General features: G+C 34.8%; 1 protein-coding gene across 1 annotated transcript in view; it reads right to left on the bottom strand.

The window, feature by feature from the left end:
• LOC148623794 (BCL11 transcription factor A-like) overlaps positions 1-9966 on the bottom strand; it is a 41719-nt gene extending 31753 nt beyond the window's left edge. The window contains exon 1 of the mRNA XM_088565901.1: positions 8906-9966. Coding sequence (XP_088422027.1) covers positions 8906-8957 — 52 coding nt within the window. The 5' untranslated portion in view covers positions 8958-9966. The remainder of the gene's footprint in view (positions 1-8905) is intronic.
• Between the last annotated feature and the right edge of the window lie 4868 nt (positions 9967-14834).

Here is a 14834-nt window from a genome sequence, read left to right as displayed (position 1 = left end):
AACCCCAAAAAATAAATCCCAGCAACTCTTTAGTAGTAGGACATCTTGTAGTCCAATTTCAAAGAGATAATTTCACTTGTACTCAACTAATCGTCCGACATCAACTATTACAGCCTTCTTTTGTAGTAGGACACCTTATGCCACAATTTAAGAAATCCATTCACATTCAATCAGGTTATTTTCTCACTTCACTTCTATTAAGCTTTTTTTCCCAGACATTGCAAAAAAGCTTTTTTCTAGCCCCTCATGCATAAACAGTACATGTCACAACCATCACATTATTCCCAGCCTTCCTTTGTTGGCGTGGCACTTTGTGGTACAATATTACACATTTTTAGTTATTGCCCGGACATCAGGAAAATGCTTGTTTTTGACCCCCAATTCCTAAATAGTTAAAGTAAAAACCCTAGTGGTATAATTTCATAATAATATTATACAGTTATTAAATGGGTTGGATGTTGGCCTCGTGCAATAGAACACTTGATCATTCTCAGTACCTCAGGACAAATACTCTGGTCTATTGCATCCAACCCATTTAATAACTGTTTTATTACCTAATTTGTCTCTGAGATATAATGAAGAATTGAAATGGGGAATATGTCAAAGAGACAACCATTCGACTAGAAATAGGAAATTGACCGCTCCATGTTTACGAATTGGCAGACGAGAGTCACATCTACATTTTTGCACACGAGTTTTTTGTGTGTAAATTCCAATTCAATGAAGCGCTTAAAAAAGTTCAACCAATCAAAAGGCTTAGATAAAGGTCATTATGGGGTCAGTGCAATAGTACATCGACAGTGCAATAGATCGCCCTGTCCTGAATAAATTTTGAAAATAGAGAAAAATATGTGTATATTTAATGAACTAGATAAAATCTTATAATTAGGTAATAAATACAATTATACCCAAATTATTGTCTGGATATGAAATGTTTACTGACAACGACAGCATGATACCATTATACGACCGCAATATTTTTTTCGGTTGCATAAAATGGTAATAAAAAACTGCACTAAAGCTCTTGATATGGAGATTTCCCTTTCTAAAATATTAAACAATGAAAAACGAAAGCTAGCTTCCTTCTATTCAGGCTTACAGCATTAAAACAAAACCAAAAAAAAAGTCGGATGTTCAGTAATCACTTGCCTTGTGAATGGACGGACGGAAAGTGTCTCCCTTAAGATGTTTGTCAAAAGAGTCAGATTAAAAACCAAAATCTTCTAATTTGTTCCAAATGAACTATTAGATCTTGTTGCCTGGGATCATTTGATCCTTTGACCCCATCCATTATATTACATTGATCAGTGTTTATTCCAGAAAAATGTCTAATGTATAAGTCAATAAACTATTGACGTCCAGACATGTACACACAAGATTACCTGATGACGACGGTAGCCACCAGGTAAGTCAATGACCGTGATCTATGGTCATCGACCAATTCAAACCTTACACATACTTTGGTGATAAACTCTTGTCTTTGATGTAAGCTGTGTATGAATGGAAAGAAGCTTACACTTATTCGACTTATTAACTTTTCTCAATTTAGACATCAATTACAATAATTTATCCACCATGACGACTCTGACAAAATGGTTAATCGAAAATAGGCATCCTATCAATTTGAGATTTTGTTTATTCATAAAATAATAATAATGACAATAAAAAAGAAAAAAAACCAATGATACATTTAAAAGTTCTGCCAGTCTGTCAGGGAAGAAGTTATCAAGGGAACAAAGATTCTAGCAGAAATAAGAACAAATGCAACCCACGGAGACTTGACAAAGAGCATGAAATACCCAAAATAACACGTACAAAGAAACGAAACCAAATGAGCAACTATGACTCCACTAAACAACATAGTTATTATAGAGATAACAATGAACCTGTGTGATAAATTTTGATATAGATATGTGAAATAAATTCTATATTTTCACTCTCAATTTTTTTGGAACGTCGATCATGAAGTTTAAAATTACTTGTTTTTGAAAATAACACTTTCTGAGTAAAATCTTTATAATCAAATATGGAAATCACTTGTTTATCGCAAAGACCTAAAATACAGCAAAAGTTCCACGTTAAATCTTGGCGTCTTTGGAATTAGTGATCATAATTTGATAATTCATTATCATATAATATACAGAGCAACTGTAGGCAAGACACAACAATAAGGAAAAAATCCTATACATCTTCACATTCTAATTGCTAATATTCTAAGAGCAAGGTACTTCGTAGGGTAGTTTTAGCGGATTTTTGCCTTCGGAAAGCCAATAGCAACACTCATATGTTCATTATTTTATCTTTTATTTTTTTTCAGTTTGCTGTATGCTAATTTTGTAACTTTTGATTGCTCGTGGCGATTATTTGTAAGGACTTCTTTATATCACACACACACACACACACATAAAAAACACATACATTGGTAGAGTAGAACTTAACATAGTTATCAGAGATGTGTTACAATTTCTATAGATATAGTTATTGATTGTTGCTGTAGAATATGAAAACTAGCTATAAATTAAAATAAAATAAAATAAAAAAATAAAAAAATGGGACACATGTGACGCTGAAACCTGTTATGAAGGCTAGCCTATGATTTAGTCACGGAAGACTTGGTCTGTTTTATGAAATTCTGCAATAATTTTACTTATTTAATGTAAGAAAAAAAAATGCTTAAATTTATGCAAAAAATTATGGAAGTAAAAACTTTTAAAACATTCGTATTCAGAGCAGAAAGTATTCAAGCTAATGAAAATTAGGGCAACTTTATAATAGGAGTATGCAGCAAGATCAAGAGATTTTCGTAGGAGTGTACCCTTTGTTGTATGTGAAAGAATTAATGAACTTAAGTTTAGAATTGTATTGGTATAGCCCTTTGTCTCCATATTCTTAAACACCAAAGTTGATTTGAGATGTACTTAAATTTGAGTCTATTTAAAAACAAGTACTATCTTAAAAAAAAAAAAAAAAAAGGATAGCCGACGCGGTAAAATTTTGTTCTTCCTACTTACAATTTTCTGCATTTCATTCAGGAAATAACACATGGCAAGCAATTTCGATAGTTTTTTCGAACGCCACTATGTTATCAGTATTTGGCCAATCGGGCAACAGCATTGCGATCAGTTGACTTGCGTTTCCATGGAAGAGCGTCTTTAGGGTCAAAGGGTAAAAAGCGAAAATATACCGACTGTGTCGAAAAAAAAACAAACATGGAATTATACTTCATAAATTTTATATCGTGATAATTCTGTAGTTGGAAATACGCATTTTTGTTCTCATCTAGTCTGCTACAATATGCTTGAAATTGTCATGTAATTCGACAACATATTTTTCTCAAAAATTGGAAGACATAATGTACTTTCTACGAATGAACGTTGCCATAAAAACGCAATAACATTTTAATGGTATAAAGATACTAGTGGTACCTATAAATAAACATCTACAAGTCATTGTCAAAGAACTACCACAGTAAAACAACAGGAAGAAGAGTGATGTGCAACTTAAGTTCCCTAGGGTTTTGGAATTCTGTACACAGCATATAATTGAAATATTCAAACTAGTGACATCTAACCATCCTGTGTTAACATCATATCAACATTAAAACTTTCACACAAAAAATTCCTCAAAAGAAGTTCAAGATTGTCATTGCTTTACTTCAACAAAACCAATTATCTATTTTCATATGAAAACGCTACGTAATTTATTCATTTAAGGTCATTTTTGTAGAGTATCTTTTATTTGAAGACACCTGTTTCAGATTTAAGACACCTTATCTTCCAAATTGCAATGTAAAATTATTCAAAGACTTTTCAAGATTCAAAACAAATATAAAGGATTGAATCACATTTCGGACGATTGTTAGACGACCAATCTTTTTAATCAACATAGAACATGTCACAGATTCACGCAAGCTTAGCCTGTTGGAGCTTAATTCCTGACTTTGAAAATGAATTTACATATGGTCAAAATTCATCAATAAACGTAATTAAGATTTTTTCAACGAAAACTACAACTTTATTTTCTTGTTGAAGAAAACAAAAGGATATGAAAAGGAAGTCTAAACTTAAACTGACGAACCTTGATGAACTGGGAGTAAAGTTTATGATATTTGATAAGACGCAATGGTTGCCTTTGCTTTCTGATTTAACATCTCAATATACATGCATAAAATCAAAGTGTTACAATTACTTCTATTTTAAGGTGACCTAATAAAACTGGTGATAAATTAAAAATTATATTTTTGAAAATGGTAAGTGCAGATTTTCATTTCTTAAACCAAGCGAACCATGTCCATGAAATACACTACTTAATTTTCAAATTTTGAAAAAGGACATTAACACATACTCTTAGATATTTTTTTTAAAAAGGGACAGGTTTAAACTGATGATATGGAAATGGGTTCTCTTCGTCACGGAACGGTTGATTTGTGTTCTATGGGAAAGATCTCCTCGTCTCAACTCATTAATTACACAATTTCGATTTATTACAGGTATATAAAAATGTCCATCTACAGGTGAAGTCTGATATTGACATAGTGCATAATGGGTGTGCATTCAGTCTTTGTGAGGACTCAAACTTGGCAGTACTTCAATATAAACTGACACTTTTGGTATAAGGATAATACGTCCAAACATATCTTATATTTAATCACATTTAAATTCGCCAGACCGGACAGTTTCAATCTTTTGAATTACTGCGCAACTTAATGCAAAATTCAATAACTCAGTTTTTTTTTTATAACGTTCTTTTGTTGTCCTCTGAACAATACAGGGTCACTTAGTTATAGCAAAGCTTTTTTGGCGTCCTGTTTTTCTATTTACTTTCAAACCTACAAAGAGGACTGTAACCTTTACATTATTAATTCAAGACATTTAAATACTTTAAATGTTAAGAGTCCCCAAAATACTTCTTTCCATATTCGAAAGTCATGTGACACAATAACATAGGTAAAACAATACAAGGACGCTCTTTCACTCGTTGTTCAGAGTTAAGGTACAAAACCTTTTTGTTTTTTTTTAATTTAGGAAAGCAAATAAAAATCTAATACAAACTTTTCTAAGAATGTCAACAACAACAAATACTGACCAATTACAACACAATAACTAAACAAGTACAACAAATCAAAACAAGACTGATTAAGTTTGAGACTTATTTATTTTCATATAGCATTCATCAAATGATAAAAAATAAATATACTCCCCGAAAACGTCCGAATGTATTTTTCAAACTCTTGCAAAATAAAAAACCAACACAAAACAAAATAACCAAACGAAATCATATTTTGTGAATTAAATCGTTCAGTGAAAGAACCGAATTGTGTATAACTCATATTCAATATGTCCAGTCTTCTAAAGTACACTCAAATTTAAGTTTTAACGTTGTGCATATGCTAACGAAACTACTGAACACATGACTTTTACAACACGTGTAAACCTACTATATTTGGCCTATAGATTTGGAGATTTTCTATTTTTTCAGACAGGATACATTAAAAGATCACATAAACTTGATTTCAAGGTATATGATGCTTTATGTTTTTCATTGAAATGTAGGAAAAATCGAATTTTATTTTACAACCAAAACTTTAAGATTTTTCAAAGACATTTGTGGATTTGCGGAATTAAAACAATCAAGTCAATCGCCAATCATGAAGTACCCTCGATATGACCAACCTTTCCGTCTCTATAGTGATGCAAGTTCTTTTTCACTTGTAAGTGTAAAAGTTGTAGTTCGTCAAGTTCAAAACGGTATAGAACATATAATGATAACATAGAACGAAAAGCCAGCTTACATGGCCTACTTTCAATATTGGTAAGAAAATTTCCCGCCAATTATCTCCCTCGAAAGATATTTTTTGAATAACATCTTGTAATCTTACCATTTATAATTTTTCTGTTATAATTTCTTTATATACTTTTCAAGGTAATAAAAAAAAACCTTTGATCATGTACCTGCATTTAAACATCTAGTTGCTTGTTTAAAATTATTGCAAAAAATGTTTTGTTATAGCAAAATTTATATCAAACAATATGACGTCATAAAGACACAAAATACGGACTTCACATTGCAAACATTACTTAATTTCTTGAAAAAAAAGTAATTAAAACATCATCTTCTGCAAAATTTACATAAAGCAATATGACGTCATGGAATAACAAAATACGGAGTTTATTGCAAACATTGCTCAATTTCTTGGAAAAAAGTAATTCAAAGGTTATCTTCTGTAAATCTTTAGGTTGGAAATGCATTTTTTTTAAAGTTTAGAAATTATGAAAGTTTTCAGGTCTACTTGAAAATTTAATGGTTTCACATTTAAAGAAATAATAAAATCGAAAGTCAATGGGCAATGGCTAAACACAGAACTCAATCGAAAAACTGTATATTGCAAAAGTAAAGGAAACAAATGTATGTTCAATATATGAAGTGTTCAACTTCGTCTAAGCAAACCCTGGAATTTTGGTAAAATTGTACGAGAAACAAAGGTTATGCATTTTCTCGGTTTGTAAAATTTTGACCCTTTAATCCCTGCCTTTCACTTGTAAAATCTATCGGGTTTATAAATTTCCTTATGAACTAAGTATGGATGAGGCTTGGAGAAGTTCCATTGGATTCTGTTCACTACTTAAGGACGGTAATTTCACAACATTGGCCATTTATGACAAGATGAAAATCAAATTATTCTTAGCAAAAGAAATAATACAATATGACACAAATATCCGAGTTAAAACCAAATATAGAAAAGACTAAATGAAAATGATATCGAAAATGATAGTGTAAGAAAGATTTACAAATTTGCGGAACCAAAGAACATTTCTTTCTATGACGTGCCATCTTAAATAGTTGTTAATTTCATGGAATTGCAATACTATTAACAGTTTATCGCAGGAAATGACATACTATTTAAGGATATATGTATATATAAGTACGTTTATAGCATCAAGAAAAATAAATATGAACATATAAAAATGTTGAATTTGAGAAGAACTCTACTAATATTATAAGAGTTCTAGAATGGTATTATAAAGACAAAATACAAACAATAAAGGTGCTGAACTTAAAAAAAAATAATAAAAAGAATCGAGCTAATATATGCTGTCAATGATATTGTAATCAAGAAGTAAAAATAACATCAACTTTCTAACTGAATAAGATCTTAATTAATTCAAAGGATTAGACCTAAACTTTTTTTGAATACATAAATTTGTACCTCTATAATGTTTTATGATTTTGGATAAAGCCTCTTAGTTCGATGTACTCATCTGTTGTTAATATGTTATGCAGTCAGACATATTAAAAATAGCATTTACATCACACGAGAAACATATAACCTTTGCCAGATTGTGTGCAGGAGCCAGAACAGTTCCAATGCATCAATACTAAAGAGCTCGAATTTATTTAAATAAAAAATCTCAAATTACCTCTCATCAACCAAATTAAGATTAGAAAATGGGCAAATATAACAAAAAGATACAATAATGTATATCGAAACATTGGAATATTGCACCATTCACATCAAGTTATTTTACAGATATAAAAAATCTACGACTATTCAATAATCTAGAATTCTCCTACACTTCTTGTAACAACTTCTCACACTCATTAAAAATTCTAAAGAATCTAAAGAACAGTTGCAAATCCTTGATAAATGTCAAAATTACATCATACCACACTTCCCTATCAAATTTTGTTAAATTTTTTAGCCTGGGTTAAAATCCTAGTTACGCCACTGACATGTTATCTAACAATGACCAATCAATGCATAATGCAACTGTACACTGTTGAAGGGGCTCCAAAGGGGAGTCTTGTACACGAACCCTCAGAATCCAATAGGTATGAACAGAATTTTTTCATTTAAACTTCATTTATAAAAATTGTCCTATGTCCATTGATTTTTCCTGAGGTTAACAAGAGAAATGAAAATGCATTTCTATACAGCCTATTGCACATTTGTGCAATTTGAATGCAATTTAAACACCTATTTTGTCGTTATAAAATCAAATTTTAAAAGGCTTTAAAAAGTAATTTATCTAATGTAGAATTATGAAAAAAAAGATCGATGAATAATGTTAGATATATCTAAGTCAGAACATGATAAAACAGAGGTTGAAAGAACATTTGACCTGCAACTTCATGCATATGTATATACAAACATTCCAACAGTTCCCAATATACATTAATGAACAGCATTCCGAGATAAAATGTACTTTCCAAAACAGTTGACATTTATTACTACAATCTTAAGTGGTCAAAATTAGGCGACTATAACAACTTATACAAAATTCTTTCGTTATTTTTTACCTTTCTCCAGAAAAAAAATAATAAAGTTATAGTTCGCTACAGACAATCCATATAAGGTTAACAAGATAAAAACTCTAGAATAAAAGTTAGAGACTAACATAATATGTCGTTTCTGATTCATGAAAAATAGTTTAAACGTCATTTTCTTTTTCTAAGAAAAAAAATCTATACTTACTCTTTCCTGATTTCAAAGTTATTAGGCATGTGTTTCTCAATAATATTCCCCTTTATCTTTTCTTTAATTATAAAATCAATGAACCCCGCTTTCAACTCAGTTTCAGAATTTTAAATAAAAACTCCTTCATAAATGGTGAACTCGTGACTTTTTCGCACCAAATCTCAAATAAATATTCTATAATTCAGCCCTTCATTTTAAATCATTATTTGATTTCTAAATTACATTGCTGATGACAAAAATCCGTAACATAAATGTATTTATTGTCATGGTATAATGTGTATTGGACTACAGTTACACCACAATACACAACTAATACGTAACCTTGTCTCGCTGGTCAACAAACTGTTCACATGGTCCAGTGTGGCAAGCTTTATATAAAATCAGACGATTCATAAAATGATTAAAAAAGATACCAATTAAAATACGTACGAGAATCTAGGGTCCTTCTTTGCTGTGGTCGCCCCTGTTTTCTCCTGGACATGTTGATATGCTCATTAAAACCAACTCTCCACTGCTTACACTACATCTGGACAAAGAATATCAACAAAGATGGCGGATATTCATGTAATGTGTGTCTTCTTCACCTGTCCTTTTACTTATCTTCCATTCCTACTAACTGCTCACAAGGGCAAATTCTTAGGTCACTTCAGGTCACTCGGGCACTGACCGCTACGGCGATATGATCACTGTCCAGTTGTCCGGAAACACTTGTCAACCAACAATCAATTGTTCCGAATTACTAAGACCTTTTTGAAGTGGACGCTGTATCCAAGTTGTTGTATATGAATATTCACTGTCAAGTTTTTAGACCAATAATCGAAAAAAATCACTCATAGATGTTTTAAGTTCAAAGAAATTGACACCGGGCACATGTCTCTTTCTTCACCATCACAGGTCCAGTTCATTTAAAGTGGCCGTTTTCATCTTGTGAAAGTCACTGACTCCTGACCAAACATATATTTGAATGTTTTCTATTATTAATCAATATATAATACCATATTTGATTTTCGAAAAGTAAAAATTTGTCGTCAAAACGCCTTGTAATCGTGCGGTCAACTGATGCGTGGTGGCCCGTAATGTTACAAGCAAATGACCCCGCCGACCGGCACAGTCTATTACATCAAAAGGGGTAAGAGGTTTGCGCAATATTACGTGATTTTACATCTGCAGTGTGACCATCATTTCCGCGTGTGTATTCGCCAATGATTTGTGCATTACACTTGCACCTACTGAAGCTGTTGGCACTGACTTGCTGATTGAATTGACATACACACTTACTATAAATAAACTAAATACCTAAGTACGTCTGTTTCATTGTGACGGTCAGTTACTCCTTGGTCAATGTCCGCTTTGGTGATAAACTATAAACACACTGGCAGAAACTTCTCACTTAATTGAGAGAACTGATAAAACAGCAACATGAGGCTAAAAGGTTAACTTTCATTCCTAGATTATTATTATGAATTTAGTGGACATTCACATGTTCTTGTTTGAACAGACGACACACATTTTTCAAACATCTGGTAAAGGGGAAATAAGCGACGATTAAACCGCAAACTTGCACAAGATGAAAAACAGTCTTACTTCAGAGTTCATTCCAGGTGAAGAGATGTCCTTAAATCACCGCTGTTGACCACACTACATTTAATGTCTGCTATCGATCGTCGCTGACCTCTAGTTGACCAGAGGTCATCCCAGGTGAACCCTTCGGGCATTTAACGGTAATCACGGCAATATGGTCGACAATAGAATAAGTATAATTTGATATCAAGTTTAGTTCTTTAAAAGTGACTGGTACATTCCTCGTTTTTGGTAGTCATATTTTTTGTAAGATTTTGGGTATTTTTTGTATCTACACAAAGATATATATATATAAAGATATAAGCTTGTACTTGACCCGAATTCTTATAAAAGAATTCAAAATCAGGGAAAGTTTCTAAATAATGATACAACAGAAGGAAAGGCAAGGATTTTATGAAAGTTTTAGTTTTGAAAGCTGTGCAATCTGGAGTAGTTTTCTGTAGAATTTGTCATCGCTTGACAATAATTTGGGTCTCGTGAATAGGAAACTACAAAGCTGCAGTCTTACAAAAATACCACAAAAATACCACAAAAGCATCTCCTAACTGCATATTGCACATTAATCTTCAGAGATAACGTCAAAAAGCTTTTTAATTTAAAATTGCAGACTAAAATGCTATAAGTTCCCATAATAAGTTTGGAAAAGGTTCAATGATTGATTAATTGATTGCTGTTTTTTAATGCCGTTTCTGCGCCAAGGGTCATATCACAGCAAGAGCCTGAATCGCTCACCTGGTTAATGTTTGTCTTTCAAGGCCAATAAATTAAACCAGGAGTTGTCCGACAATTTTGATTCAAGACGACTTTGATAGGACTAAGGATAATTTCAGCAACTGAAGATTTCTTTCTATCTATAATAGTTTTCATAAAATTGGCTGAAAACTAAGAAAAAAAAACCCGTCATTTTTCAAGGGCAATTACTCTTACAAGGAGTCACCTGACAACTTTGATCCCTGAAGACTTTTGAATGCCATTTTGGAGATATATGCAAAAAACTACTGTCTACTATATTCTATCTTTAGTAACGGCGGCCATGTTTTCAGAAGGGTAAAAAATCCCCACAACAGTTCTATGCAGGATATCACAAGGATTGATTGATTGACTGATGGGGTTAAACGCCCGAGTAGCAATATTTCAGCTATATTCAGACGATGAACATGAAATGGATGATAAAATAAACATGAAATAATGACGAAATGAAAAATGGGATAGGACACAAGTATAATGGGGTCGACAAATTTTGATTGCCACTGGAAATAGGGGGAGATGGGTATGGTCGGGCAATTTAACCTTCTGTGGCGGAGCCCTATGGTTCCTACTCCGGGAGAATACCACAGAAGGGTTCTTTAACGTGCGAGGAACGTGGCATCTTTCCCAACACGATGCACCTCTATGGTTTGCAGTCAGGTTTTCCGTATTATAGCCAGACAACCCCATCATGTAACACACCAGGGGTACCCCATTCCACCACCTGGGGCACACAACCACGTTGCTCTGTGGACAGAGCGCATAGTCCCCGGCTAGGTTTCTGAGCACTATTTAGTTGCGTTTTGCGACATGCTAAGCTCTGCTGCAGGCCTCTTCTTTTGACACCCGGACCTGCACAGGGGAAAAGGGGATGGGACACAAGGATAATAGAGTCAACAAATTTTGATTGCCATAAGAAAAAGGGATGGATGGATAGGGTCGGGCAATTTAGCCCGCTATGGCGGAGCGCAAAGGTTCCTACTATCGAATACCACAACAGAGTTCTTTAATGTGCGAGGAAAGTGGCATCTTTCCCAACACGGTGCACCACTATGGTTTGCGGTCAGGTTTTCCGTATTATAGCCTGGAAACCCCAGCATGTAACACGCCAGGGGTACCCCATTCCACCACCTGGAGCACACAACCCAGTTGCTCTGTGGGCAGAGCGCCCTAGCCCCCGGCTAGGGTTCTGAGTACTATTTTGTCGCCTTTTACAAGCTTAGCGCTGCTGCAGGCCTATTCTTTTGACACCCGGATCTGCACGGGTCCCGTCAAATACAGACATACACATATAAAATTTTTATTCCAAAATGGTGGTTCCTTCATTTAATACAAACTTTCCATAAACTTGCATGATTCATGCTCTTAAGATTTCAATGATCTAGGTGCACCACTATGGTTTTCCGTATTATAGCCTGACAACCCCAGGAACACGCCAGGGCTATCCCATTTCACCACCTTGGGCACACATCCCAGTTGCTCTGTGGGCAGAGCGCCTACCCCCTGGCTAAGTTTCTGAGCACATTTCTAGTTGCCTTTCACGACAAGCTTAGCGCTGCTGCAGGCCTATTCTTTTGACATCCGGACCTGCACGAGGCCCATTCAACTTGAAGCATCTAGTTTCCTTAAGAAACAAAAAATCATTAGAATCTAAGCAACTGATGTAAATGGTCGCAAAATGGCAGCCATTTTGATTATGGTCGCCTAAAAATAATTTTAATACTGCCAGTCAACTCAGAATATCATGTTTATCTTATGAATAGCTTTCATTTTATATTATTCTTCTATAGTTGAGGAAATAATAGCAAAATCTTATTAGTAACGACGGTCATGTTATTTGACCAATGAAAAACTGTTAACGATCAATTTGTGGAGGAAACGTTTAAAATTAATGCCAACTTATCAAATTTTGTTACAATAGGTTTCAGAGTAAAAAAAAACCTGTTTTAGTGGCCATGAATCCTACAAGAGGCAATAAATCATTCTCGAAATTTCGGCGAAGGTCTGTCTTCTGATGGTGAACAATATTACTCTCATCACAATTTTGCCGAATTAAACGGTTTTTGAGTAATTTAAAAAAAAAATATTTCGACCCCTACGTTCTATTGAAAGTAACAGCGGTCATATTTTTTCACCAATCATATATCCAAACGGTTATTTTGTGCAGGATACCCTAAAAACCAGTAAAACTTTCATTGAAACCTGTACAGTAGATTCTGGAAAGTAATTTAAAAACAGTAAAAAAAAGGGCAATAACTCTACATGAGTCAACAGATTTTCACCAAAATTTGACTTTTGATAGATCTCATCATGCTGAACATTTTTATTGAAGTCAAAATTTGGTTAAACATGACTGTTTTAGAGATATATGCAAAAATCTGCTGCCTGACCTCTATGTTCTATTTTTAGTAACGGCGGCCATTTTTTTTCACTGATCAAACATCAAAACGGTCATTTTTTTAAGACACCCTGAAAACAAAAATACAAGCTTTCATTGAATTCTGTAAAGTAGTTTCTGAGATGTTTGGAAGTAAAAATATCAAAAACAGCAAAAAAAAAAAAAAATAAAAAAAGGGCAATAACTCCCAACATAGTGAACACTTTTATCCCCATGTCAGAATCTGGTTAAACCTAACAGTTTTGTTGATATACGCGAAAAACTTATGTCTAACCTGTATGTTCTATTTTTAGTAACCCCGTGCAGGTGCGGGTGTTAAAAGAATAGGCCTGCAGCAGCGCTAAGCTTGTCGTAAAAGGCGACTAAATAGTGCTCAGAAACCTAGCCGGGGGCTAGGCGCTCTGCCCACAGAGCAACTGGGATGTGTGCCTCAGGTGGTGGAATGGAGTACCCCTGGCGTGTTACATGCTGGGGTTGTCAGGTTATAATACGGAAAACCTGACTGCAAACCATAGTGGTGCACCGTGTTGGGAAAGATGCCACGTTCCTCGCACGTTAAAGAACCCTGCTGTGGTATTCGATAGGAGTAGGAACCTTTGCGCTCCGCCACAGGAGGCTAAATTGCCCGACCTTACCCATCCCCCTTTTTCCAGTGGCAATCAAAATTTGTCGACCCTATTATCCTTGTGACCCACCCTTTTTTTTCATTTCATGTTCATTGTCTGAATATAGCCTTTTACGACAAGGTTAGCGCTGCTGCAGGCCTATTCTTTTCACACCCGGACCTGCACGGGGCGAAATGAAAAAGGGATGGGACACAAGGACAATGGGGTCGACAAATTTTGATTGCCTCTGGAAATAGGGAGAGATGGTTAAGTCGGGCAATTTAGCTTCCTGTGGCGGAGCCCTATGGTTCCTACTCCGGCAGAATACCACAGTAGGGTTCTTTAACGTGCGAGGAACCTGGCATCTTTCCCAACACGGTGCACCACTCTGGTTTGCGATCAGGTTTTCCGTATTATAGCCTGACAACCCTAGCATGTACCACGCCAGGGGTACCCCATTCCACCACCAGGGGCACACATCCCAGCTGCTCTGTGGACAGAGCGCCCTAGCCTCCGGCTAGGGTTCTGAGCACTATTTAGTCGCTTTTTACGACAAGGTTAGCGCTGCTGCAGCCCTATTCTTTTAACACCCGGACCTGCACGAGGAAACAAAAATGGTAGATCCACCCGCAGCTTGTTCATTTGCCTTCGCAAATGCACTTTGTACGGAAATTTGATCAGTTTGTTTTAAATAAGCCTCTTGGAGACATAATGCAACTGCGAAAATAGACTGAACAAGAAGAGTAAGTTCTAAAATATTAGCCTTTAAACCTCGATAATTCCATTGAAGTAATGTGGCCATTTTTTTTATGGGTGACGAATGGGGGATATCTTGGATCCGCGACCACGACTCGATGACCTGCTAGTGCGAGTGCCGCCAGTAAAGTCAATTCGGATTGACTGAGCACATGCTCCTTGTATTTTTTTCATGGCGACAGGATCTGTTTGATCAATCTGATCAAGGCCGGTCGGGACCCAGTCAGTTTTCACCTGGACAAAGTCCATGATCCGTTATTTCCATGTCGGA

Source organism: Perna viridis, chromosome 2 (genome assembly GCF_037379345.1).
Source record: "Perna viridis isolate PV_CMFRI_1.1 ecotype Kerala chromosome 2, ASM3737934v1, whole genome shotgun sequence".
Classification (NCBI taxonomy): domain Eukaryota; kingdom Metazoa; phylum Mollusca; class Bivalvia; order Mytilida; family Mytilidae; genus Perna; species Perna viridis.
This window is presented reverse-complemented; position numbering and strand designations above follow the sequence as displayed.